At 49.7% G+C, this 26,606-nt stretch overlaps 7 protein-coding genes across 7 annotated transcripts; 4 read left to right on the top strand and 3 right to left on the bottom strand.

Moving 5' to 3' along the window:
- Nucleotides 1-11: 11 nt before the first annotated feature.
- On the bottom strand, nt 12-1,798 carry EDB82DRAFT_501761 (Dip2/Utp12 family-domain-containing protein). Its single transcript, XM_025736178.2, has one exon. It carries the CDS (start codon nt 1,436-1,438, stop codon nt 278-280), a length of 1,161 nt encoding a protein of 386 aa, XP_025586810.1. The 5' UTR covers nt 1,439-1,798; the 3' UTR covers nt 12-277.
- A 1,613-nt stretch (nt 1,799-3,411) lies between these two features.
- On the top strand, nt 3,412-7,039 carry EDB82DRAFT_195094 (uncharacterized protein). Its single transcript, XM_025736177.2, has 3 exons — nt 3,412-3,908; nt 4,008-6,360; nt 6,412-7,039. Exons 1-3 carry the CDS (start codon nt 3,820-3,822, stop codon nt 6,769-6,771), a joined length of 2,802 nt encoding a protein of 933 aa, XP_025586809.1. The 5' UTR covers nt 3,412-3,819; the 3' UTR covers nt 6,772-7,039.
- A 1,466-nt stretch (nt 7,040-8,505) lies between these two features.
- On the top strand, nt 8,506-9,489 carry EDB82DRAFT_501754 (uncharacterized protein). Its single transcript, XM_065608648.1, has one exon. It carries the CDS (start codon nt 8,864-8,866, stop codon nt 9,377-9,379), a length of 516 nt encoding a protein of 171 aa, XP_065465032.1. The 5' UTR covers nt 8,506-8,863; the 3' UTR covers nt 9,380-9,489.
- A 76-nt stretch (nt 9,490-9,565) lies between these two features.
- EDB82DRAFT_501753 (uncharacterized protein) lies at nt 9,566-11,186 on the top strand. The gene has a single exon (XM_025736174.2). The coding sequence runs from the start codon at nt 9,656-9,658 to the stop codon at nt 11,018-11,020; it is 1,365 nt and encodes a 454-aa protein (XP_025586807.2). The 5' UTR covers nt 9,566-9,655; the 3' UTR covers nt 11,021-11,186.
- A 35-nt stretch (nt 11,187-11,221) lies between these two features.
- Nucleotides 11,222-12,472, top strand: EDB82DRAFT_501751 (uncharacterized protein). The gene is made up of 2 exons (XM_025736173.2): nt 11,222-11,414; nt 11,461-12,472. Exons 1-2 carry the CDS (start codon nt 11,356-11,358, stop codon nt 12,347-12,349), a joined length of 948 nt encoding a protein of 315 aa, XP_025586806.1. The 5' UTR covers nt 11,222-11,355; the 3' UTR covers nt 12,350-12,472.
- Nucleotides 12,453-15,116, bottom strand: EDB82DRAFT_194954 (uncharacterized protein). Its single transcript, XM_025736172.2, has 5 exons — nt 14,469-15,116; nt 13,821-14,420; nt 13,518-13,769; nt 12,939-13,467; nt 12,453-12,888 (listed from the first exon to the last, which is right to left on the bottom strand). Exons 1-5 carry the CDS (start codon nt 14,663-14,665, stop codon nt 12,556-12,558), a joined length of 1,911 nt encoding a protein of 636 aa, XP_025586805.1. The 5' UTR covers nt 14,666-15,116; the 3' UTR covers nt 12,453-12,555.
- A 1,398-nt stretch (nt 15,117-16,514) lies between these two features.
- Nucleotides 16,515-18,892, bottom strand: EDB82DRAFT_427485 (kinase-like domain-containing protein; the record flags this gene model as incomplete). Its single annotated transcript, XM_025736171.1, has 2 exons — nt 16,515-18,674; nt 18,728-18,892. The coding sequence occupies 2 exons, from the start codon at nt 18,890-18,892 to the stop codon at nt 16,515-16,517; spliced, it is 2,325 nt and encodes a 774-aa protein (XP_025586804.1).
- Nucleotides 18,893-26,606: the final 7,714 nt, after the last annotated feature.

Below are 26,606 nucleotides of genomic sequence, written 5' to 3'. Positions count from 1 at the left end.
ACAAGGAAACAATTTATTCATTCATAATCTGTTTGTATTCTGGCAGCATCTACTTTGAAGATCAAGAACATGAACGATGACATGCTTTCAAGCCCGTGCATTAGAAGTGAATGCAGAGAGAGTATGGGGAGGTATCAACTCGTCATATTGCCAAAACAAAGATACAGAAAAATTAAAGCAACCCAAATGTCTAAAAGACCAACGCCAGGATGTTAACAAGCCGTTATCCCTCTCCCCCCTTTTTCACTCTTCTACATGCTTTTCATTCCAGATCCGTTCATCTCCTCTTGCCAAAGTTGGAGGCAGTCTTTTGCAATTTGGACGGTGGTGCGGCTTCGACATCGCTCTCGTCATCCTCGCCCATAGACTCGTCTACATCGTCGTGGTCGACCTCATCCTCATCGAGAGACTCCTCAGCATCGCTGTCAGCCTCCTCACCGGCTGATTCCTCCTCGTCGTCAGAATCGCCGACAAAGCCGTTGGTGATGGGAACGTCATCGTCTGAGTCGTCGAAATCACCCTCCAGGGCGCGCCTTCGGCCAGGTGCGCGCGCAGCCTCGTCTTCACCCTCAACCCAGATAACATCCTCATCGTCAGAGTCCGAGTCGCCGCTGTTGTTGAGACCGCCGCTGTAGATTCTACGTCGGAGCTTCATCTGACACTCGAGCATTTCGAGCTTACCCTTCAGGGCGAGAAGGCTTGACAGACCCTTTGCGCGCTCAGCGAGAACCTTTTGCAGACCGCTGAGGCTCTGGAGAACCTTGGGCTGCGATGCGAGAGCACCACCGTGGGCGATCAGTGTCCAGTTGACCCAAGCGACAAGAGCACCGGCGCGACCAGGGCGACGGTACAGACGGGCTGCGAGCTTGGTGAGGAGAGTACCGGCGAGAGCGCTGTCGAGGCGCTCAATAGTGTTGTGGACGGTAGCGAGATCGGTGGTGTGCAGACACGACTCGAGAAGGTCTGTGTCGTCGGTACGAAGGGCCTGAGTAAGGACGGTGGAAAGAGACTGGTGACTAGGAGGAGCAATAGCGTTTCGCGTAGGGTGGGAAACCATTGCGCCGTTAAGGGCTGAGGGTACTTCAATGATATCGTTCTCGGCGCGGAGAAGCTCTCCGAATGAAGGCGATGTGCCCTCGGCGTCCTCCTCCTCGTCCTCGTCATTGGACTTTTGCTTCACGAGCTTTGTGTTGGAAGTTTCCTCAGCGGTCTTCTGTTGCCCCTGCTCCTCAGTGAGGCTCTCAGCGTCGGAGATATCTTCGTCGCTGTCGGCATCGGACGAGAGCTCAATGGCTTCGACCTGGGAGGATCCGTAGGCATCGGGGCCGGCGATGGTGGCCTTTGACTCGTCAATGACAGACTTGTTGGGGATTCGAGCGCTGGTTCGAGACACAGGGGCAGCCAGCTTAACCGGCGCCTTGCGTTTTGTTGTCGACATTATGATTGGGGATAGAAATGTGAAAGTTGTTTAAGCGGGCGCAGAAAGGATACGGCTGGGTCGCGTGCAAGGATAGAATCAAAGACGTGTGATTCAAATCGAGAAGCGAATCAAGTAGTTTTGGCTCTTGCGTCGCTAATAGCGCGGTTTCTCTGTATTATTGAGAAAAAAGAATTATGTTGAGCGTTATCAATTGGAAAATTTGACGAAGCCGTCGCTCAGTCTCGAGTGAAGGAACTTTTTTTCTGGAACCTGAGCTTAACTCGGTGGTGCCCCACAGAGCGATAAGATTAGAAAGTTGTCACGTGCGATAGCCACAACAAGCGCCACAAGCTGAATCATGTGTGGCGTCCAAGAAGTCCTAATCTTGAGTTTGGCAAGCCATTTAATTACAGTGATTGGTTTGCTACACAGAAGTAATCTTGATTGGACTATCCTTGACTAGTGGACTCGAGGAGAGGCTCTCATTGGACAGTATGTAGTTTCTCGGCAGGATCAACCTATCATCCGTGACCTTAGGAGGAAGAGTCATGCCAGACAAAGCTGATTTCGAAAGGGAATGCGCATTGAAGTATTGGAAACAACCAAGTTTGGGTAACACAAGCCATGTGAATGCCCGTTTCTCTCGTTTGATACGGGAACGCAGGGTCACATGACGTCCATCTCTAAGCGGACCCGTGTTTCCCGGCTGGACCATGATGCGGCCTAGCTTCGATATTAGAGTAAGATCCGCTGATAAGCTATGGTGTTTTGTTGCATAATGACTTGGTGACGCGACGCGAACGTGTAAGAGAAGTGTCGCGAGAAAGTTAAAGTACGTGTCCACAAGTGAAAGAGTTCAATCTTTGATATGTATTATTTCGTATGGATCTATTTTTGTTCATTTGTTAAAATGACTTGGAGCTCACATATACTTCATCTTAATGAGTCGACCTCTTCTTTCTCTTGTTTTACTCGGATCATCTTGTAAGACGAAACTCTCGGGAAACAGTGGCATTCCGGGACCGTCTGCAATCTTATCCGTGTCCTTTCGGGATAGAGGAGACCTTCCCTTTCTGATCAGGCTCAGACTCTGCCACACTTGTTGGTTTGTATTGGTTTAAATGGAGCTACCTTCCCGCATAAGATCAACACAATGATTTATCACTTCAAGGCAAACATCTGCCTGATATTTCTAGTAACTACTCTACCATCTATGCTAAACATGATGAAAATCTTATGAAACAAACTCGATGATAATGATACCCAACCTCGCAGCCATAACGTTCCCCACCAGCGATCATCACGATGGGGGACAAAAGCTGGCCCGTGCGTTTCATCATCCCCTTTCAGTGCAAACCTCGGACAAATAAATTTTTCCCCTTGCCAAGTTTGCACACCCCGATAGACACAAATCAATGGTTCGGCGGACTTTGCCTTCTTCTCTCATAAATACCACCGCGCCTCCGACCGGGCAAAATTCACTGACGTGCACGCGCTTTTCCCTCAGAGGCTCCGAAACTCCCCTTAAAGCCAAACCCCCTTACTCACCCCTCTACGTTCTTCCGTTCCGGTTCTCCGTCTGAGAAAGAAAAAAAAAGAGACAGAGACTCCTACACTGCCAGCAGGGACCTGACTGCCCTGCACTGGCCACCCTTTCCCCCCTCTTGGCAACCACCTTGCACCTTTTGAGGCTACCACAAAGCACAAAAAGCACCTTCCGCGCCCCGATCACGATAAGAGCTCCTTCCAGTTCTTGTTGTTCTCGAAGCCGGCGATCACCACCAAAAAAAAGTCACTGCGTCTGCACTTGCACTGCACCCACCATTGACTTTTATAATCAATAATAAGTCTTGCGACTACAATAGCTCAACGTCGCTTGTACTGTTTTTTATTATTTATTTCTTGATTTGTCTTTTTCTTTGGTCTTTTTGATCATCTTTCTTCCTTCTTTACTCCGCTATACGTACAATACTGTACCATCTGCGCGCGAGACCTATCGCAATCGCTCTCCAATTATCAGCGTCATTGCTTCGGGATTACAGCTTGACCTACCTGGCTCTTACCTTACATCCGGGTTACGACATCGGTCCTCGTTGTTGTTGCCTTCGACTCCGCTTGCGCCTGCCCACCACCTGCCGCTAGGCCGCCAAAAATCCAAAGCCGAGAAGCGCATAAAGGATCGCGACTCCCCCCGCCTTTATTCCAACTTCGCACTTGCGCGACGCGCCTCCATTCCAAAGTCCCCACCCCAACCATCTCCATCGCGCATCAAAATCACGTCGCTTACCTTTCGATAACATACGACTCACATTGATACGTAAACGCATCGCTATTTCATGTCGCATCGGGTCAACTAGGATACACTTAATATTGACGCGCATTTATCGCGACCAGCCATTATGGCTTCACCCAACCCCGATCCTCCCGCCGCCGATTCTCCATCGCGTGATGTCACCACAGAGAAGGAACAAAAGTCGGAAGTTAATGGGTAAGTTGTTCCCAAGTCGTGCTGGCGCGCAATGTGTTACCGCATTGTCGCGATGCAGTCTCATCTTTCCCCAGCATTAGCTGACTTTGTTGCTACCAGGCATGCGACTCCTGATAAGTCAAACGACGCGCCTGAATCCACATCAGTTAATGGCGACGACAAGACAGACGATCACCCAGTCGCTAACGGTGTGAGCAAGGATGTCGAGATGGCGGATAGTGATGAAAAGAAGGCTTCTCCTTCCCCATCCCCACCCAAGGACGACGCTGCAGAGGCCAAGGACAAGTCTGACAGTGCCGAGGCGAAAGAGCTGGGCGATAAGGAGTCGGGCGAATCCAAAGCTGCTGAAGACGAGCCAGCTGCTGCATCTGAAGATGTTGATATGGCAGATGCTTCACCAGCAGACAAACCTCAAGATGACAAGCCCGCGCAAGACGTGTCTGCTAAAAAATCTGTCGAGGAAGACGCTAAAGATGTTGATATGACAGAGAAGCCTGCTGATGCGCCTGAGAAGACCGACGCAACTGATGACAAGGCGACCACGTCAAAAAATGCTGTGGCCGATGCCCCTGAGGCCGACGAGCAGCCCGCCAGCCTATCTCAACTTACGATTGATGGCAATGATGTTGATGGCCCCAAGCCTTCTGTCGATAGCAATGATGTTGACGCCCCCAAACCCTCCACCGAAGTGTCAATGCAAGATGCGCCGGCCCTCGACACTTCTACTGGTTCCAAAGTCGCGCGTGAACGTGAGGAGGATTCCGCAGATGAGCCTGCACCCAAGCGAGCCAAGACAGAGCCCAAGTCTGAGGAACCTGCCGACGCTATGGCACCCGCTCCCAAGACTGAAATCGCTATTAAGAACGAAACAGCTCCCAACGAGTCGGCTCCTGAGCAGGAATTGTCACGCTTCTCTGGCCTTGAGCGATGGAACGATACCAAATATAAGGAGCAGAAGCTTACCGCTCATCAGCGACGCGAGTTCCGTAAGGTGCTTGGACGTGTGAAGAAGACCAAGTCGGGCGGGCACTTCAAAGATGCTGTCCCGAAGCTGTGGCCACAACTCGCCGATAGCTATCTGTCCAAGATCGATAAGCCAACTGATTTATCAGAGATTGACCGGACCCTGCGCGATGCCGTGTACACCACTATTGGCGACTTCCAAAATGACTTGGTTCTCATGTACGACAACACTCAAACCTTCAATGGCACCTTGCACGAAGTAACGACTTCGGCGTTCAATGCCATCCGAGATATTTGGGAGAACATCATTCAGATCCCGGCGGAAGAAGCGGTCAAGCCGAAGTCTGCCCCTAAGCCTAAACCTCCTCGTGAGCCGCGCATCAGCTCCTTGGGTGACTCAGTTGCCCGTAAACCATCTGCCGGACCTGGCACAAGTCCTGCTGCCGAGAGTGTGTCATCAAAGCCAAGGCATGGATCTCAAGAAGCTGCTGCGGTGGCGACGGCGTCAGAGTTGCGTCGTGCTTCCAATGCAACTGAAGGCGATCGTCCCAAGAGAACTGTTCGTGCTCCCAAATCCAAGGATATCGACTACACAACAAAGCCTTCGCGCAAAAAACTCAAGCCTGAGTTGCAGTTTTCCGAGGAAGTATTGAGTGAAATGATGCACCCAAAGAACACGGCACTCAACTCCTGGTTCATGGACCCTGTCGATGCCGAAGGATTGAACATCCCCCACTACTACTCCATCATTAAGAAGCCCATGGATCTCAACAAGATTTCCCGAATGCTGAAGAATGGTGATATAACCAGTGTCAAGGAGTTTGACAAGAGTGTGCGGTTGATCTTTACCAACTGCTACACCTTCAATGGCAGCGTTGACCAAGGAAACTCTGTGTCTTATGTAGCCTCACAGTTGGAAGGGTACTACAACAATTTGATGAAGGACAAGGATGCTTGGTTGGCAAGATATGCCAAGGCCAATGCTCCTGCTCCCGGTAGTGATGATGAGGACGAAGATGAAGATGAGGTTGAGGGCGTTGAACCTGCAGGCCCCCCTGGTGCGGACCCGACTAAGGAAGTGCGTGACCTGGAAGCCAAGTTGCGGGAAGAAAGCGGGAAGCTCACTGACCTTTTCGCCGCCGAGACGCCGAACGAGAGTATGATTTCCATTCAGCAGACCATTGTTGGTGTTGTGCAGGATAGTCTCCTCAAGGCGAAACAGGCCCTCAGTCAGTACCGCTCAAAGAATCAGGACAAGCCTACAAAGAAGGCCGCCAAGCCTAGCAAGCCCAAGCCCAGTGGCTCTGTGCCTCGCAAGCCTAGCGGAACTGTGCCCCATCCCAAGAAACCCAGTGGCTCCAAGAAGGCTGTCTCCAAGAAGACCCTGACAGCAGCGGACAAGGACGCGATTGCTTCGGCCATCAACGACCTTGACGGTGCACAACTCGATCGTGCCATCGATATCATCAAGCGAGACACAGGCCAGAACGTAAGTACCGATGACTTGCCGCAGCATCGAGCCATGTTAACATGCCTTTAGGAGAACACTGACGGAGAGCTGGAGCTGGATATTGACCAGCTTAGCAATGAGGCATTGCTCAAGCTGTGGGAACTGTGTAGGAAGGTGCTCCCAGGATTTGGTAAGGACTCTAACGTACCATCTTCTCCTGAAGCATCCCGAGCGGCGCCTCCCAAGCATTCCAAGTCGTCGTCGACGTCGGCAAAGCCCAAGAAGAACAAACCCATGAGTGCTCGTGAGCAGGAGGAGCGCATCGCACAGCTTCGCGGCCTTCGTGATCTGTACAGACCTGGCCAAGAGCCCGGAGACGCCCAGCCTGTGCTGCAAGCCCCCACACCCACCGCCGAATCCAGTGATGAATCGGATTCGGAGGAAGAGTAAGAAAAGATGACGTCGATTGACGGACGGATTGTATGAGTTGTATGACTTCCTTTTGGGAGCTTGGTAGCCAGTAGCCAAGTCGACCGGAGAGCGTGAGGCACCATTATACCCAGCCACGGCTACACCAGGTGTCATGCTTGCTCAAAGGAGTGGCATGGTATGGTCGGACTCGACCATGCCGCCTCGGACGAGGCAGACGCAAGCCAAGCCTGATGAGATTGGTAATGAGGACGTCGTAATGGTTCCTCAGTCACCGTTGGTCTCTGGGAACCAACGACAGCGACGCACACGCAGGTAGCTAAGGTGCATTATTAGAGGAAAAGACTTTCTGGTGAGGGAAAGTATCGAGGTAGTTTGGGAGTTGGCGAGCATGGTTTTGGGGAGATACCCGAGCAAGTGAGCGGAAGTGATAGCAGCAAAGCAAATTTGGATGCAGCTGGCATCCGGGTACCGCTTATCGGACGTGTGCTATGTTGAATGTATAAAATAAATCAACTTCAGAAACTCGACTTGAGAACTTTCGTAGTGGTGACGTGATGTGTGTGTGTCGTGTCCATGGTCAATGTCGCGTAATTGTTGTGGCTCTGTTGCTTGCTGGTGATGGGCGCGAAGTGAACTTCGGCCAAGTCGTTCCCGTGTCATTGTGGGTTCCGGCTTGTGACGGTGCGCATGTATGTGTATGTGTTCTGACGTGTTGTGTCGTGCTGGGAGACAGACAGATGCTCGTAACGTCAAGTATGGTGTAGGTGCAGACGTGAAGGATTCAACGGCGACTTTGACGCAATTAGGAATGTCGAATTACGACCAGCTGGGTCAATGATTGACATTACTGGCAATTTGCCTGATAAACTTTGTCTGGGATAAAGTAAAGTCTGTCTTGGTCCTTTGCACAAGGATGATGCCTCATAAGCTTTGAGTGAGTGTGAGGCGACGTGAGTAGAGGGAGGAGGATCCTGAGGCATCAGGTGTGTCGGTCGATTCAGTGATAAAATACCAAGATTCAACAGACCCTTTTGAAAGTGTATGGGAAGGCGCAATAGTAAGATAGATAGATGGTGAGTGAATCAGAGAGCGATGGATAGAGAAAGGGAGAGGAGAGAAAAGTGGGTGATGGTGATGGACTGAAGGCCATTTGATAAGGCCACAAGAGAGAAGAGATGGCAACGCGAAAAGTAAATGTCAAAATGGCCGATTGAATAGAAAGATATCGCAAACAAGACTCTTGGTGATATTGATCTTGTGAGAATATGGCAGAAGTAAAGGTATCAATGCGTATCAGACGAGTCCCTTGCGTCGGATGGTTGGCGTGCAGCAGATAAAGGGCATATGATCCGTCAAGGCGGGGTTGAGAGAATGTCAGCAGACAAAAGAGAGCTCATACATACCGGGCAAGATACTGTATCAAAAGGCGTAGAATTAAGACTCGGACGACTGATTCAAAGCGCAATAATAGATGTTGAATCGATGTTGTATGTCGCTGGCAAAAAGATGTGATTTTTTTCTCTTTTTTTTTTTTTTTTCTTTTGCAGACTGAAATTTGGGGGGTTTAAAACGAAGGTGGACTTTTTTTGGTGGGGGAAAGGATAAGGATACTGGGCTTGGGTTCGCCTCGTTAAAAAAAAGGTGACATGCCTATAATTTACACTGTACTTCGGGGGGGATTGGTTACCCTGTAAACACAAGACGCCCAAAAGATTTGGTGACTAATTAATTGGCTGACTTGGGCTTTTTTACCTTTCAAAAGAATTGTGATGTAAATTTGGAGTTGTTAAGAACAAGACACAATGTCATGGTATAGAACTACTATTGTTAACTGTTAGATGGTCGGGTTCCTTAATTAGATGGCCTCGAACTTGAACTGCTCGAGTCTACACCCTTTGTTATACCAGCACAGGAACATATGTATTGATGAAAGTCATCCTGAACATCTCGAGGTGGCTTTGTTGGACTATTCTGAACAACACACTTGAGAGAGTAAATATGTATTCAGACGTCGTACATATAAGACAGATATATATCTCAAGTAGAATGTATCAACATCAATCACAATTCACAAACACATCCAAAGCAAAAGCACAGCACAACATTCAAAATGTCTACCACAAGTTCCAACTCCTCTTCCTCCTACTCCTCCTCTCCCTACCTCTCCTTCCAATGGCCCCGTCCAGACAATCCCAACTTCGTCTGCTGGCACCGCGGCTTCGACAACCCAAACGCCAACATCATGGTCGCCCTCCTCGTCCCATGGATCCAATGGCCTAACAACCCCCTCGACGACGCCAACTCTCGCTGGACTGTCATTCAAGATAAAGCGCACCAGGCCGTTTGTCACTGGCGTCGAGCCCTCCGGGAAAAGGTCTCGGGCGAGGCGCATCAGAAGCACATGAAGCTCACGAGTATCATCCTCATGAATTCGCAGCTGAGACTGACCGTTGATAGCTTGGTTCAAGGTGAGGAGCACATGATGCTGTTCTATGGGTTCGTGGCGGATGAGTTGATGGGGATGGAGGATGTCAAGGATGTCAGGATGGGGAAGAGCGTTATCAAGTGGATTGGCTCTGGGGAGGATGCGTATCCTGTTGTGAGAAACTTTAAGTCGAGGGCCTGAGGTAGGTAAGTATGTGGTCTATATGCTGGACATGTAGAGCCTTGTATAATAGAGTGTTTATCATGAGATTCAACTGTGCCTATATGTGTATATTTGAAGTGGTAAATATGTTGCTTATATTGACCATTTAAATGTCTGTAGACGTCACTTTCAAGTTGGTTTGTTCTTCCACTTTTCGATGTGGGGCACAAACAAGATCAACCACCAACTTCTTTATATCAACAATTCTCACTCTTCCCAATCTTTACTGTCACGAACAAATACATAAATTTTACAATGTCGTCTCCTCCAGAACGTGCATCCGCACTCGTGCAATGGGCAACCTCCAACAGCGCCACCATCAATCCCTCAGTCCAAGTCTCTCATCTGCCCGAAACAGGCCTTTCATTCTGCGCAACAGCACCTACATCGCCCTTTGACACAATCGTCAGCATCCCTCCCTCTCTAACTCTCTCTTACCTCAACACTCTCCCTGGACGTGACGATCCTAAGCCTTTCAGTCCTGGGTTTCTGGCCAAGACTCCACCCCATGTCATTGGACGCTTCGTTTTCATCAAGCACTTTCTTCTCAAAGAGTCTTTCTGGACGCCGTATATACAGGCTCTCCCGCAGCCAAACGATGTCGATTCTTGGTCTTTGCCGCCTTTCTGGCCTGATGAAGATGCTGAGTTGTTTGAGGGGACGAATATCGAGGTCGGCGTCGCTAACATCAAAGCCAATGTGAAGCGCGAGTTCAGAGCGGCTTGCGATAACTTGGATAGGGACGATTGGGAACCTGAACTGTTGAAGCAATTTACTCTGCCGTTGTATCAGTGGGCGTACAGCATCTTTTCCAGCAGAAGTTTCCGACCAAGCCTTGTTCTGGGACCAGAGGACCAACAGCGTCTCCCCGAAGGCGTTAAACTGGACGACTTTTCTGTTCTCATGCCCCTCTTTGACGTGGGAAACCACGACATGACCACTCAAGTACGATGGGAGCGCGACGAGAAGAGCAGCGACTGCATTCTCAAGGTCGGAAAAGCGTATCAACCAGGAGAGCAGATCTTCAACAACTACAGCATGAAGACAAATGCTGAGCTACTACTCGGTTACGGATTCATGCTCCCAGAGACAGAGGAGCTACACAACGACTATGTCCACGTGCGAAAGCGCCAACCTACCCAAGGCGAAGCTACAGAAGAGTACTACATTTCCCTCCGCCCCATTCGGCACTCTAGCTCTCTCCTTGCACGAACCAAACAAGCCGTCCAACTAGATGAATCAACATCTGTAATTGGCGCCTTCCAGCACGTTCAGCACGACATGGTATGGGACATCTTCTGCACGCTTGCACCACCTGAGCAGCGCGCACAGTTCATATGTGAGGGCACAGAGCAGGAACAACAAAACAAGTTCTTTAGCGGACAGGTTAGTGAGGACGGACGGATGTTTATGCAGCAGACGGCGGCTATTATTCAGAACAAGGTTATGCAGGAGCTGGAGAGGTTGTTGGAGACGGATGTGGAAGTTGTTGGGGGAGGGGATTTGATGAGGAATCAACAATTGGCGCTGGATTATAGAGCGAGGTGTAGAAAGGTTCTTGAGAATACTCTTGAGGCTATGGATATGGATGAGTTGTTTGGTGAAGATGAGGAGGAGTAGAATAAGAAAGGGAGATATATCTCAACTAAAGCATTTAGACGGTACTCAAATCAGTAAAATAGTTACTACTTGATAGATAAAAGTGAATATACAAGATCAGGCTTGTTTGTTTGGTGGTTGTTATAGACTGGCTGACACTCATTCATCCACTCATTCACATTGGCTGCATATATTCCCACATGCAGATTTGGCTTCACATAAACTCCACTCACTAATCTACGACTTCAATTTACTCATCAACTCACCTTCAAACGATAACCGTCCAACGCTTGAAGAAAAAAGACCTTTCCAGTATCCAAGCCCTGCAGTACTCATCCTCCTTAAATCTTTCCATCATGGCAGCCTCAACTTCATCGCCCCGCAAACTCATCCAACTCATCACCGACATCGACAAGTTAGTCCCTCCCCAACCCCATCTACACCATCCCTAACAATCCCAGCGCCCCTTTGGACTTTGAATACAACTTTGAACCATACTACCGTCTCTTTCTCTCCCCGGATCCTCGTCCTCATGGCTTCATCCTCCCCGCCACAGTATCCCTCATGCCATGGCCCAACACCTTCACCATCGACCATTCAGCCCGCACCGTAACTCTCACCGAGCCACCATCTTCTTCATCGCTCACAGAGCACGCCAACGCAGCATTCCAAGAAGCCGTTGACAAAGCCATCGACCAAGATCTATTTCCTATTCTTCACAAGGAACACAGTGAATACTTCCGCGTAGTCGGCGCTAGGAGTTTCGTTCAGGTTGAGAGATTCGCTGCTCCTTTGTTCGGTATTGCTACACGCGGTGCTCATTTAACGGGTTATATCCGCGACGATAACGGAGAGATTAAAATCTGGGTCGCGAGACGAAGTCGCCATCTGTTTAGTTACCCAGGTCTTCTGGACAGCACCGTAGCCGGCGGCATAAAGGCTAGCGATACACCACTCGCATGCATCAAAGCCGAGTCCACAGAAGAAGCATGTCTTCCACCAAACCTGGTATCAACAAATCTCGAACCCGCGGGCGCTATAACGCTGGCCAACATTAACCCCAAGTCGAAGCTGTTTCACTCGGATATTATCTACGTGTTTGACTTGGAGATGCCGAGAGATGTGATTCCACGGCCTGGTGATGATGAAGTGGAAGAGTTTGTGCTTATGGGGTGTGGAGAAGTTGTTGAGAGGATGTTGAAGGGGGAGTTTAAACCGAATGTTTGTCCTGTTATGATTGATTTCCTTGTGAGGAGGGGATTTGTCACTGAGGAGAATGAAGCGGATTTTGAGGAGATCCAGAAGAGGTTGAGGAGAGAGATTCCTGTACCTATGGAGTCTGATGTTTAGTTCGTTATAGAGGCACAGCTCCTATGGGTTACAATATATAGAAAGGAGGCTGAAGCCACGGTCTTCTGCATTGCACACCCAGCAGCAACATATTCACAAATGGGGCTGTACTAAGACCAGCACATGGAGCACACAATGAGTTTAATTTACCATAGTCTAACCCAAACACCTAATCGTTATATATCATCCCTCACAATATCCATTTCTCAATGAAACTCAGCTTCAACTCTTCCGTACCGCACTCCATCAACCTTCAATTCAAAGCCCAAACCCGCGCTTTCAACTCTCATCTCGAGTGTAAAATCCAGATTATCAAACTCGACTCCCCTTGTGGTCGTCAACCTTGTAAACAGACTTCTCGGAACGGCGTTGAGGTCTGTTGTAAGAGTGCACACGTGGATCAGATCCCTCGTGTATGCTGCAGGTGGCTCATCCGCATCGCAAGCTATCAAGTCATCTGTGACGATGAGGGATTGGCCTGGGCGGAAGTTACGGGTGTAGTGGAATGCGATCGGGGCAAGTGGTGATAAAGCCTCGCCCTGTGATGCGTTAGTATGTATAGTTAATGAAACGTTAAAAAGGAACGTACCTTGGCGATGTGCCATTGCATCCGGTCAGATACCATCCATCGCTCCCACAGAGGAGACCAGTACCTCTCACTAACCGAATGCTTATCCTCATCATACACAGTAGCATACGAAGTTCCATAGTGCATTCTCGACTTACGAGAAATGACCATGTTACCTTCCAATCCTCTCAAAACAGCACCACGCACAACTGCCGTCCAAGCATACACAGGCTGCATCACTTCAATAGATCCCGTCTCCTGCGTAGAGTTGGCATTGGCGTGCGTAGGCCGCTCACTATAAGGAGGCGGAGCAGCGCTCGTAAAGTGAGACTTGAGACGACGATACAGATAGTCGCTCTGACCAAAGCCTCCTACCAGCACGATACCAGAGACGATACCGCCCTTTGATCGAAGACCTGAAACTTGGCCTTGGACAAGATCGCAGACTTCTTTCACCACGGGCTCGAAAATGTCTTTGACCTGCTCTGCTGTCAAAACTAAAAAGCCTGAGTCCAGCCCAGCTTCTTCATCGTCGGGAAGACCAGGGAATCTAGAGATATCAGTATCTGATGTTAGATGGGGAGAGGGATTGCAACATACGGAACGTTGACTTCCTGATGCTCATCCTCGTTAAAGTTTCGTTTAACAAACTCCTCAAAGTATCGGAGACCCATTTGCCACGTCTTGCCCTTTTTACTCTTCATCTCGTCAAAGCGCGTCTGACCGAGACGACCTCTAACATGTTCTTCGAAACGGTAGTTCAAAAAGGCACTTCCGCACAACCCTCCTGTTCCGACTGCAGACTCCTCGACCCGGAGTGGTTTGAGGGAGATGATCTTGTATGCGATTAAACTACTAACTGTCAGTGCCTAAAACCGTTTCAAGGGGGCAAAGCTAACTTACTCAACGGTACCACCTCCAGCGTCACAGACGATAAAGTTATCACCAACATTTAGATGGTTAGGTTGAATCGCCTTGAGTGTATACACAGCAGCAGCTTCAGGCTCACTAATCATCTGAATCTCAGATCTGGACCCCATACCCGCCCTCTCAGCAGCCTGCAGCGTAGTATTCTTGGCCGCATCACTCCAAACAGCCGGACATGTAAGTACAAATTCAACCTTTGTCGACGCCATAAACGACTCTCCATAGCGACGCGTAAGGGTATCCATAGTATGTTTGTAAACCTGAGTCAAGTAGTCACTCACAGCATCAACAACATTCTTGTTGAAACGCTTCAACTGAGCGGCTGTGTCGAGAGGGCTAACGTAAAAGGGGAGTTTCTGGGAGCGGTCGAGGAAGAGCTTGATGCAGCGCAGACGAGACTCTTCGGGCTTGAACTGGAAACCCCATTTCACAGTTGGTTCGGTTCCTTGGGGTGCATTGGGAGGGTAGCTGTAGGCGATCTCAGTCGGGACCTTGTCCGAGGTGATGCCATTTCCACCTGGCCATGTTTTGATGATTTCTATATCATCAGGGGTGGAAGTATAAACAGCAGCAACACTATAAAGGTCAGTATCTCATATAACCCCTAAGAGTCTTGATACTTACCCTGAGAAAGTAGTACCGAAATCGACACCAACGATCAAGCGATCGTTTAGAGGCGTCTGCTCTCTCACCAACTCCCTAACAGGCCCATTGATAGCTTCCGTGGAACTTGGCGGTGTATAACTGTTGAAGTAATTATTTCGACTTTCGCGATTGCGCTGACTGCTTATGCTCTGTCGAATTGGAAGATTGAGACTCATGATGAATGATTTTTCTTTTGCTAACAAGTTTGAGTCAAGTCCGTTTTATCATGAGTCCAACAACCGTTTTTTACCCCTCCCCCGCGTGAGATTGATTGATTGAGATGGCTGACCGTTTTTGTTCGTTTTGGTGGGATGATTGATAAACAGATGAGGATGAAGCTCAAGAAATAATAATGATGATTCAGTTATAAGAGTCAAGATTTCAAAGGTATTTTTCTCTCTCAACTCATCATTTGACTTGGTCGCTGAACTGGTGAAACGTCTATCGTTACGGTTCAATCTCAGATGAAGAGAAAAACAAACTTTCAAGAATCGCAAACAAATCCTGAAAGGAAAGGAAAAAGGAGAAGTCGTGTAACACGTTTTTAAAAGAGATACAGAGAGAGAAAGATCGTCTCTTGTTTTCGTAATGAACTACCCACAGCTTTCGTCGTCAGTTCTTGGCTCGAGCTGACTTGAGTGCTGCCTAAGGTAAGCGTCGTGATGTTCCTTCAACCACGTGACGTCTGACTGACTGATTGATTTCATCCTATCTCATCTCATCAGATCGACTCTCTTTCTGTTTGCTATTGTATATAGTGACATATTACATAGACTTCAATCACTTCAATCACTTCAAACCAACACAAACCAATGACAATACGATAGATGGTGAAGCATATGTATTTGCTTGTTCTTGTACATGGTCTAAACAATGCTAGGCAAATGATCCCATGCATGCCTGTCATCATCCTCAATGCAATAACTAACTAGGCTCACTACCTAAGCCACCTCATCTCCCATCAGTCTAATTGATTCGGTTGCCTCCCCGCTTGTTACAAATGCTGCCTCGCTATTCTGACTTTATCCCTCACTCGTAAAGGGAGGCCAAAACCTTCCTGACATAAATCTATGAGACATTCAACATTCTTCACTCACCATCAAAGGACCCTTTTTATCAAATCACAGTTGGGTCACCCTAGAATATGTCACAATGTAGAGCAGCAAGATGAAACAGTAATTGTTTTGTTATTTTTCCTTAATTAACCCTGTGGCTCCTCCTCACATCAAGGCATTCCATCTCTTGTTGCCGGGGTATATGATAATTATATACAGTTCTCTCATCATCAAGTCGCTAAATGGTTTTTGGCATCCTAGATAGACTTTGAAACAATTCTATTCGGTTGGCAATCTCCCAATGCATCGACTGAGACTGGCGACTGGTAAATACGCGCTGACCCTTTTGTACATCCTCCAATACGCAAATGTAGACTTCTTCCTGTCCATCTCCCAAGAGGCGTCCTGTTGACCCTTTTTGTGCATCCACCAAGCAGAGACAACTTAATATGACAAAGAGAAATGGCCGGTCATATTCAGCCCAAGAACCCAAGACTCCGTTTCCCCTTCTTATATATAGTGAGACAAAGGAAAGAAATGGATTGAGTGGTATGTGATATTGCTTCAAGCAGATTGCTGCAGCTGCGCTCGCCTGTGGTCTATAGGGGTATTTGATACTCAAGGTATACGAAATGAAAACAAGAGCAAACGGTTGCGGAAAGGGAGAGAGAGAAATTGCGAAGAGATAATAATAATAGTATGTGCAAAGGCGGCGTGAAATTCCGGCCGGGTATTTGGTGAAACGTCGAGCGTGCTGAAGAGAAGGGGGAATAAAGTATGTATAGTCAACCAATATGCCCAAAAGTCAAACAAACCCGCCCACGTTGCAACAATGTAAAAAAGATCAAAAGAAAAGGGTTCCATGTCGTAACCCAACACCCAAACACCATGACCATGCGAGTTGATATCAAAATAACTTTTCCACGCCGCTGGACGTAATCGTAATAGGTTGCGCCCAAAATTTTATTCCTTAAAAGCGACTGCTAGCGGCCCATATACTGGCCGATGCCGACGCTGCCCATTCGCTCTCTTCATACGGTGGCGTGGGCCACTTGTATTGATCTGTCTTCTTGTTGAGATCGAGAGGCTTGGGAGTAATAGCTTGCCCATCGGCAAACAACACTTGGTTGCCGTTGGCTGAAGGTGAGGGAGTGGGGTATGGGTTCATCAACCCAATGTTGCTAGCCGATTGTCGAAGCGGCTTGTTTTGGTTTTGTTCCATTCGCTTCATGGCTCTTTGAGTCGTTGTCAAGGCCTCGTCCATAAGCTCTTCCTCCTCATCAGGAGCCTCGTACTGATGCACACCATGAGTCGCTTGGGCTCGTCGTGTGCGGCTGGAGATGGGACCACCCCGAGCAGCACCGATCAGGTTGTCTACTGACCGGGCTTGGTGTTGAGGTAGCGAGTGATGTCGCTTGAGGGTGCTGGTAGGCGAGATCTGGTGAGCGGGCGGAGCGGGAGGTTTTGAATCGAGGTTGGTCTGAACATCTCGGAGGGCCTTGTCAAGAGATTCGTAGACCTCGGACTTGGGAACGGGAGCCGGTTGTTGCGATTGGTCAATAACCATGGACGACCGGTTGCTACTCCAAGGGCCACATCCAACCTGGGCCTCCAGGTCGTCGTCATCATAGGAGGGTGAGACGGGGGTCTGATGTCGTCCCGAGAACCGCCTCGCACGCTTTCGGAGATGTGAAAAGAAGCTCTCCTTCTGTCCATTCGGAGGGGAGGCGAGGCCAGAATTCCCATTGAGAGCCCGTTCGGCTTGTTGCCGATGCATTTCTGTGTAGTTGTTTGTGCTTGAAGCGACAGAGAGCTGTCGGCCAAGTTTCTTGGTCTTCCCCTGGCCATGTCCATTAGCGTAAGCGTCGTCGTAGGTATTGTTGGCGCGGGCATTTACAGCATCAGGGATTGGCGAGATTGGCCGCGCAGTGGGAAGAATGGGCATGGGCGCCACGTTTGAAGGGCCGTTTGTCCAAGTAGCTCTCTTTCCGGCGGCAGGGCGGGCCTTTGCGGTGACGGGCTCGGGGGCAGGACGAGGACCAGCGGGCTCCTTGGGCTGGGTCTGCATGGTGGCCAGGTCGGTGCTCTCAGAACGGCCAATGAGGGACTTGCGGAACCAAGATTGCTTGACAGAAGTTGGGGTAGTAGAGGCCTCCTTGCTGCTTCGGCTGAGATCGGATTGCTTGCGGCCCAGGATTCGGGAAGCTGATGACTTGGGTCGAGTAGGATCGACGGCGTCGACGAAGTATTCGTGGGCGATGGCTTGTGACGATGTAGGGCGATTTTTGGGGTCCCACATCAAACACCAGGTAACGAACTGAGCCAGAGACGCAGGCCACTGGGGTGTTTGGAGAATGGTATCCATAGCATGAGGGGCCATCTTGGGGAATGAGAAACCCAGCTTGCCAGCTAACCTTGTGCCGTCACGCCAATCACCTCCACCGACTCGGTTGCCCGACTTGTTGTACCAGTTACCCGGGCTACCCATGATCTCACAGACTCGCCAAACTTGATCAACCTCGTTTCCACCAGGGAACAGCGGCTTCAGCGTAGCAATCTCAACAGCCATGGCACCAACGGCCCAGATGTCGACAGGGGCGGAGTACTCTCCCGCTCGCAGGAGGACCTCGGGAGCACGGTACCATCTTGTAGATACGTATGTGGTGTAGGGAAGTTTGGAGTGTGTCTCACGGGCGAGACCAAAGTCGGCGATCTTGACGGTGTAGGTGGGTGGGGTTGAAGGCGGAGTGACGAGAGCAGAGTATCGTCGGAAGGTGTTGCCAGCATCATTGTGGCCGGATGTTGTGACGAGAATGTTTTCGGGCTTGATGTCGCGGTGGAAGAAGTGGTGAGAGTGGATGTGTTCCAGACCCTGCATGATCTGGTAGAGGATGCTCTTGACGCTGCCGTTGTCAAGGCACTTGTGGTCTCGAGCCTTCATCAGTTGGTACAAGTTGCCCTCCATGTACTCCATAGCGATATGGAGCTTCTTAGAGTAGGGGTCCAAGAAGATGTCGAGAGCGGGAACCAGGTGTGGGTGGTGTGGCAGTGTGCGAAGGAAGACGACTTCACGAAGCTCCAAGCATGGTTGTAAAGACTCAAATGTCTTCTTCATAGTCTTGATGGCAACCTGGAATTGGTTAGCAGTTATCACACAAGTGGGTACACGTCGTATCGACTTACCACTGTACCTCGGCGAGCAACGTTGGCACCAGCCGTCCGGACTCTGCCCAGGACGACGCTACCGAAGCTACCATCGCCAATTTCCTTCAAAACTTCAAATCGATCCTCGAGAGAGAGATGCTGGCCGTTTGCACCCCGGTGGGTCAAATCACTTGGAACAGTCATGTTGTCGAGGTATGATCGAGACAGTCTATTGTCTAGATGCAGTGTGACACGCGAGGAGTCGGGGTCCTGGGGTACGCTGTTATTCGACGGGTTCTCGATGTTGACCGGCAGCGTAGAAAATATACCTAAACCAGGTCGGAGACGATAAGCTCTATCAAAGAGCTAGATATCGAGTTACCGGAGCATTCAGATGGGCGAGGTTGCTGGTGAAGACGACGAATGAAGGACGTGGGTGCGTGTGCAGAGCAATTGTATAGCGATAGGCAGGTAGCTAGGTCTGCTGTATATTTAATGGGTGGAGGGGATATAGTGGCGGTGTTCTTGGTTGGATGAAGTAAAGCAACGATGGACTGAACAGAACAATGGGATGTCGAGAAGGAGGGGATGTAAATGGGGAGAATTATTGAAGACGACGATGAGAATAAACGTCAATCAAGGAGATGAGATCGTCCCAGAGGGTCCAGGTTCCAGAAGAGCAAAAGGAGTGACTGAAGTGAGGGTGATTGCAGAAGTGGATAGGGTCGATATTAACGAAAAGGAGAGGGAAAGCTCTTGTCCAGGGCCATGGACCAGGGGGGGGAGTGGCTTGAACTTGCCGATCGAGGCAGGATTCTCAGTCCAGTCCACTAGTAGACCAGTCTTCAGAGAGGCCCCAGCGAACAGCTTCCCGCTCCAACGTTAGTGCAGTGTGATTAATGCTATGCGCTGAGTGTTGTATTGATTGATTGCCCCCAAACTGGTGAATGATTTGTTCAGGCCATGTCAATAAGCATCATTGTTGTTTTTATTTAACTTCTCGGATAAGTGAGGGGAAAGTTGAAGCGAAATGCAAGTGAGCCAAGCGAAAAGACTCTTCAGCGAATGATATAAAGCCAGGGAGAACGAGGGAAACCAGCAAGTCGCCCAGAACAGACCAAAAATTCAGAAGCCAAAGAACTTGAAGAAGAAGTGAGTGAGACGAGACGGGGTGTGCGCGAACGTGGGCGTGTCGTGGTATCCATCAAGTCAATGTAGAGGGTAGCTTGGGCCGGTGGAGTTCAGGTGCGGTGCAGGGAAGCCATGGAAAAAGAAGCAATGGAGACTCGTCCAGGATAGATGGGATGGGATAAGGAGGTCCAAGTCCAAGTACTTGCGAGCCATGGGCGGGACCTTGCAGAAACTTTCTGCCCTGTAAGAATGTGGCTGGGAAAAAAGGTATTCATGTCGTCAGACCATGGTAGCTTTTTTCTCTGACTATGTCACTCTACAGCGCTGGACTGCCCACTTTAAGTGCCCTGGTCCAAGAAATGGAAAACCAGCACAGCACAGCAACACCATCGGTTCAGGCTCGAAATGCCAAGATGGGTGTACGTACCCGCGCTCCGGTGGGCACTTTTACACCTGAAAGGTTTGGAAAGACGGAACCCGACGGACGGTATAGAACTGAACAGTGAACAGTGGCCTATAATCGCTGTAATGCTAGGGAGCAGAGGGTGGTCTTCAGCAGACTTGCTAACCCAAGCCTTATAAACTTAGTTCGAGTCACGCCAACCAAGGTACAGGTACTTAACTTTAGGCTGCTCTCAAGCTACAAAGTCAAGTACATGGTTCAAACATATCCTGTCCTACAAAATAACCTCCAGCATGCATTTCTATCATGCCATGGGCCAAGGGAGAAAAGTTCCCAAGGATAGTAAGATCAAATCGGCGCGAACTTGCGGTAGTTACCAAATGAATTCCGACGCTCTGGATAGAAACATTAAATGTCCCAGACAACCAAGGAATGAATATAAGGTCCCACGAGCAACGACCAGAGATTCATGGTGTGCAAGGTTTTGGGAATGGAGCACTCGAAGGGTCAGAGGGTCTATTTTCATAGTGTCGTGTGGCCCTCTCTACTCTCAACTCTGACGGGGACTGGCTGCTCGCTGGTATGGACTAGAATGACTGGCTTCCCCAAGTAGCATACGACGAATAGCAATGAGTCGTGATATATCACGGGGAGATTTCAGACCTCCAACTTGAGCCCATTCGGCTCTTTGGAAATAAGGGTCACAGTCCCCAGTGGTCCCAGATAAACGGAAATCAGCTTTCTCTCACACAACAAGGCCTGGTTGGAACAGGATGACAGAACAATTGGGGACGAAACTCAAAGAAACGACCTAGGACCGCCGCGGGAGAGCTCCCCTGGATCCCCTAGAAGCTTTCTAGGATTTTTTGGACCGTTTGACCCAGAGCAACACCGGCCATATGACGGCGTCGTCGACCATTTCCAACTTACCTACCTATTGGGGGGACCTTTTGGGACTGTTGCTAATATGGTACAGATCAACTTCCTAGTGCCCAACTTGACCCAAAAACCAATCCCAATCTCGCGACCAGACAAAAAGGGCCCGCCTCTATTTTCCCACGTTTTAAATAACCTCTTTTCGGGCATAGCTCTCCGCGTTGCAAATTGTCGCAATTTGGGCGCAAATCGGGGATGGATACTCACTTCACAGCGTTTTGCCAGTCGTGGAGCTTTTGATAGGCGCGCAGGGTCAAGGAGATGAGCAATTCAACCTATCTTGTCTCCCATGACCACCACCTCCATGCCTTTTGACATTGGATCGCCAAAAGCGCTCGGCAAATAATAAATATCACGGGTGATAGATATTGGTAGTGTTACAATGCGGCGTTTATTGCTGATGCTCGTTGGTGAAGCTTGACTTTTTGATGAGCCAAGCAAAATGCTAAGATTGGACCAACGCCCAATCCTACCAAACGCGTCTTGTACAGGTCTGACAGACGCGTTCTCGTTCACTGCCTACCTACAACCGCGTGCTACTCTGCTCAGCCTCGGCGGATTATCGTGGCCTCGCGCCACAGACCCTTGGATGTACAGTTACAGCCGTCTATCTATGGATACGGATGGATGGTCAGGAATACGGCGAGACCATATCGACTTGTTCGAAGCGAAACGTCAAATCTTATCCTTGCATGTGGTCTGAACATGAACAATCACTGGGCTCATTCGTGTGGCGCTCGTCAAATTCCATCTGCAAGAGCCTCCAAGTGTCCATGTACTGTCTCGGGGTCGCATGAAATGGCTTCTCAGGCTGCCCCTCGTTCATCCCCCAAACCCAACATTAGGTGCACTCTTTAGAACCCTCGCGGGCTAACTGGTACGTGCGGAGGCCGTCCGTCTCTGACTCTCAGCGGCCGGGGGGGCATTAATCAAACAACCTGTCTAGCTTTGACGCTTTTCCTTCTGCCGGGACGTGCCCTTGGGATTATGCTTCCCAGGGGCCTGGAATAGAATTTCTGAGAAAAAAGGGGGAGGGGACAAGAAGAGGGGAGATATCAACGAGGGGCATTGATTGCAGCATTCAAAGTGACGAAACACGGCTGAGGGGACAAAGTTAAACCTGCTTGGGAATTAATTGCTTTACAAACTTACAAAGGGACGGTTTGAAGCTGTGGTTATGGAAACAAGGACCAGCTTTTTCCGAAACAAACGGGCGGACCCTTGTTGCACACGTGTACAGGTCCGTTGGTAGTGCGAATTTATGCAGCGCCATTCAGGGCATAACTGGGACATAAGACGCCACAAAGTCTTGTAACCGTTGAGCTGAAGGCACTGTCCCTGCTTTCACAAGTCGATCATGACGGATAAACCTGTGAGCCCTAAAGTGGTTCCTGGGGGCGAAGACTCACTCAGTCCCAAGCAAGTTCCTCTCGGGCAGATCGATGATATTGTCCGGCAACATGGTGTCATCGTGCCTGAGCTTGAGTGCAGGTTTATTAACAAATGCAACGTCATGTGGAAGTTGATATGACTATCATCACAAATCATCTCTTCTCTGTATCAGCAACAGGGTCGTGCTCGATCTGATATTATCGTCTTACTCGGCATAAGAATCTCCAAGAGTACGGATACGGGAGATGTTCTATCCAGGGTTTGAGAAGGTCTGGTCTGAATTTTCCTCTCATCCATGCGAGCGAGATTGTTCCTCTGAGAACCCTTACAGAGCAGTCCATGTACATAGAGTAATTATGGCTACACCAACCCAACCTCTAACCCACCAGTCTTGGAACCAACCGTCCGGGGTGTGGGGCCGCTGCCAGGGGCAAGCCGCCGGACCGTGGACTCGACATGGAGGGCCCAGGTCAATTTCACTTCACATCACTTTCGCCTGCGCTGCTCGTTAATTACCAAACATCTTTTCATGCCTGATTATGAGTGGATAGCCTATCCATTCGATCGGTACTTTCCAGTGAGCTGCTGCAGGTACCAAATACTCAGGTACCAGTCCAAAACTGCTGCCCTAACTAGTATCTCTGAAACCCTGGACTGGGGACTTGGACTCGCTCGCTCGCTTCCTCGTGAATAGCAACTCCCCTTACAATGTACAGAGTACCGTGCATTCGACTACTCTTGTCCCTCTCGGGGCACGTTTCCCGATCCTGGACTCGCCTGTCACGATGCCGCAGGATCATCGACCCAATGCAAAGGACACACGCCCGGGGAACGGAGATTGCCTGCGACAGAACCACTGATGAGCCTGGTCACGATGATACTGTACGGTAGCATTCCCGGGTTGCCCGGTGTCACGGAAAAATCCATCAGACCTTCTCGAAGGAAAGGTTATCCTGGCCCAGCAGGACGGACGACTTGGCTAGCCTAGACGTCGATCCATCTCATAGAGAAGTGCAGTTGTGGTGCTTGTCACGCCGTTCCTTGGTTGTCATTGAGATTACCTGAGCCCCTCTTCCCTCCCCCCTCCATTATCGTTGCTTTTCTATTGTTATCTCACAAAATGTGATAGATGAGTGTCATCCCTCACAGTTGTCTCTTGTTCAAACAGGTAGTATTTGCGTTGCATGAAACGCGGCGAGACCTGAGGAGCCGCCGCGTCTGTTACCCAAGCCTCGCATCATGCAACTTCTGTTGGTGGCAGGGCAAAAAATAAACGTTGATGTAAGGGACTGGACTGACTGGGTCGCAAGCGTTTCGAATCAGCGAGCAGCGGCGGGGTTGAACTCTGATGCCATTGTCCCTGCATTTATTTTACTGCCAAACCTTCAATCAAGGTCCGCCGTCACGGCCCAAGTCTGTCCGGGAGTTCCCTGTGCGACAGAGGCGACACGTCTGGTCTGTCACTGAGCGACCAGATGCACAGATGGTAGATGATGCGAGCGAACCCGCGACTCAGATCTCTCACAGGTCCGTTCGCGTAGTTTTTGAGGGACCTATAGTGGTAACTGAAGGGATCATTATCGTTCTTTTTTCAGTGCCTGCTTGACCTTGCAGATGACCTGCCGTAGCATATGGCCTGCAGTATGAGGGCCCTAGGCGCCGAAACGCGGCACGCACAGATGGAGGTTGGGCTACAGACAATGAATGGTTTCTTTTTGACGCGATGGGTAATTGTGACCGGTTTCTTGACCAACATTGAGAGCTGATGAGCTCACTCACTACCAACAACATCATGGCGCAGTTTGGTTACACACTCAGGGCCCGTACCTGATTCAGCCTTGACGTGCCGTGCCGTGTCAAAAAGAGGGAAACGTGTGTGTGGTGCCTCGATCCCATTCGATTTAGCTCAAACCTTGGTTGTCGTCATTGCACTGTTTCTTTTCTTACGCGTTGCCTTGAGTTGTGTCTGTTTGAGGTGGCTCGGCTCACATCATCTCTGTCGTCTACAGAGTACTGCTGGTGCTGACCATTTCTACTCACTGCGTTGACTCAATTGGCTTTGGGAGGGATCGTGATGGAGCCTGCGCCACACGAGTAATGGCAATCAATGCCTGTCAATAGTATTTCGTATTCCCAGCCCTCGTCCTAGTCAGGTCTGGTTTTGGTCTCGCAATGCCTCACTTTTTGGGTTTTCACATAGTTTTCCTTCCCCTGCCACCCACCACCTCCTCGCTTCTTTGGAAAGGTATGGATGGCATGGACAGCGGCCGAGCAAAGCCTAGGCAAAGTCAACTCAACTCAACTCTCTGTTGACATTTGTGGAGTGCAGCAATGTCCAAAGGGTTCTTCCCGATGGGACGCCCCGTGTTGCTCCACCGTCGGTAGCCTCAAGCCCGTTGGCTTTTCTTTAGCGTGCTGTCCAACCGCACCGTCGACGGTAAAGACCTGTAAAACTCAGCCTATCCAATCGTCTGAGAATTTTAGTGGTGATGGCTAGATGGATTGATTTAGGCTTTTCTGCTGATCGGCAGCATACCGGTGCTGTATTCGTTGAATTGAGTGAGTAATGTTCAGGGCAGAGTTTTTCCCATCAAATTCTTTACCATTAGCATGAAGCATTAGAAAGAAGTTTGTAATGCTAAGAGTTGGCTGGCTGGGGATGCCCCAGTCACCGCATTGTCGGGTCCTATCTTGACGTGTTCCGTTTCTCTAGGGACCAATGTTGATGTGATGCATCATCACCCAGCCGGAACCTGAGCTGGCACTTCCGTATTGGCCGGGTTTAAAGCGAGGCAGGCATCTTCTTTTACGTGGACTTGGTTGCGAATGTGGCGATATCGTCCACCTTGGAAGGATGTACATATTGTATCCCGAGAGCTATGGTAGTCGATCTTAGCCCGCTTGGATCATCTGTCACGGTGGCATCGTTCGTGGTGAAGTCATGGACGACGATTGGACGCGACAACGCGACACGTCGATCTATTTTGTTTTCTTTCGATAATCACGATGATCACTCACTGGGCCCAGTGACGCTCCAAGCAACCGATGTTATCTCCAAGCACGGCTTCAGGGTCCAGCTGCATTCGGCGGGCTGATCATTCCCAGAGAATCAGCCCGTGAGAGGGACAGTCCGCAAGGGATGTCACTTGTTACCAGTTTTTGTTTCATCACAAAAAAAAAAGCAAATACCATGGTTTTCTCAAATGTTGCCGGGTGATTCTTTGTCACGTCGTTTTGAATGTCTAGCTCCAGCCCATTGCTTGGGCTTGCAGAAGCCCAAATCCCAAGCCTACCTACCCCAGATCTTGTGACCAAGATCAGTATGGTTGGGCCTGATCTGGAAGACCTCAAACCCTTATCGGCAAAGGGTATCTTCATACGGACTAGACCTGTCCTTGCCGCAGTAACTTGGTGGCCAGCATGTGTCTCTGGCGGGTTTCGCGATCAGAAAGTGAAGCTTACTTCCCCATAGTATATGGGCCGTTTGTCATGGGTACGCTGGTGATGGATACCTGCTCTACCGTAGCTACGCCTTTAGTAACGAATAGTCTGCGGATATCGTAGTCGCTTGACACGTCTTGTTCAAAATCACTGCAGCAACATGGTCTGACCCCAGCATGTACAGTAAAAGTTTTTGATGCTTGCTTGTCGGCTAAGGCGGTCACTTGCAGAGTCTGCTTATCCAGCCACGCGATCAAGACCAATGCCTTCTCGAGAGGCGCAGGGTAGTTACAGGATTATAACCATGCGGTCTGGCAGATTCTGTAGTCTTTATGCGGTAGCGAGGCGACCGGAAGCCGAGGATATTGTACACATACGAAGCGCGGTACACTGCTTGACCTAAGCACATGCAGTCATCGAGATAATGCAGTACAGACATGCGACGCAAAGCCTCATGGTGGTCAAGGTAACAGTTTCGAACCGTCGACTTGATTATCATGCCAATAGGTGATCGGTCATCTGGGGTTCGGCATCAAGTTTTAGCTCAGCGCTATGTGAGGTTCCGCTCAAGCGGTGAAGACTCGATCAATTCATGATTTCTGTAGGGTAGATGGC

The sequence above is a fragment of the Fusarium venenatum genome, assembly GCF_020744135.1.
Source record: "Fusarium venenatum strain MPI-CAGE-CH-0201 chromosome Unknown EDB82scaffold_2, whole genome shotgun sequence".
Taxonomy (NCBI): Eukaryota; Fungi; Ascomycota; class Sordariomycetes; order Hypocreales; family Nectriaceae; genus Fusarium; species Fusarium venenatum.
Note: the sequence above shows the minus strand (reverse complement) of the source record. Positions and strands in the feature narration are given on the sequence as shown.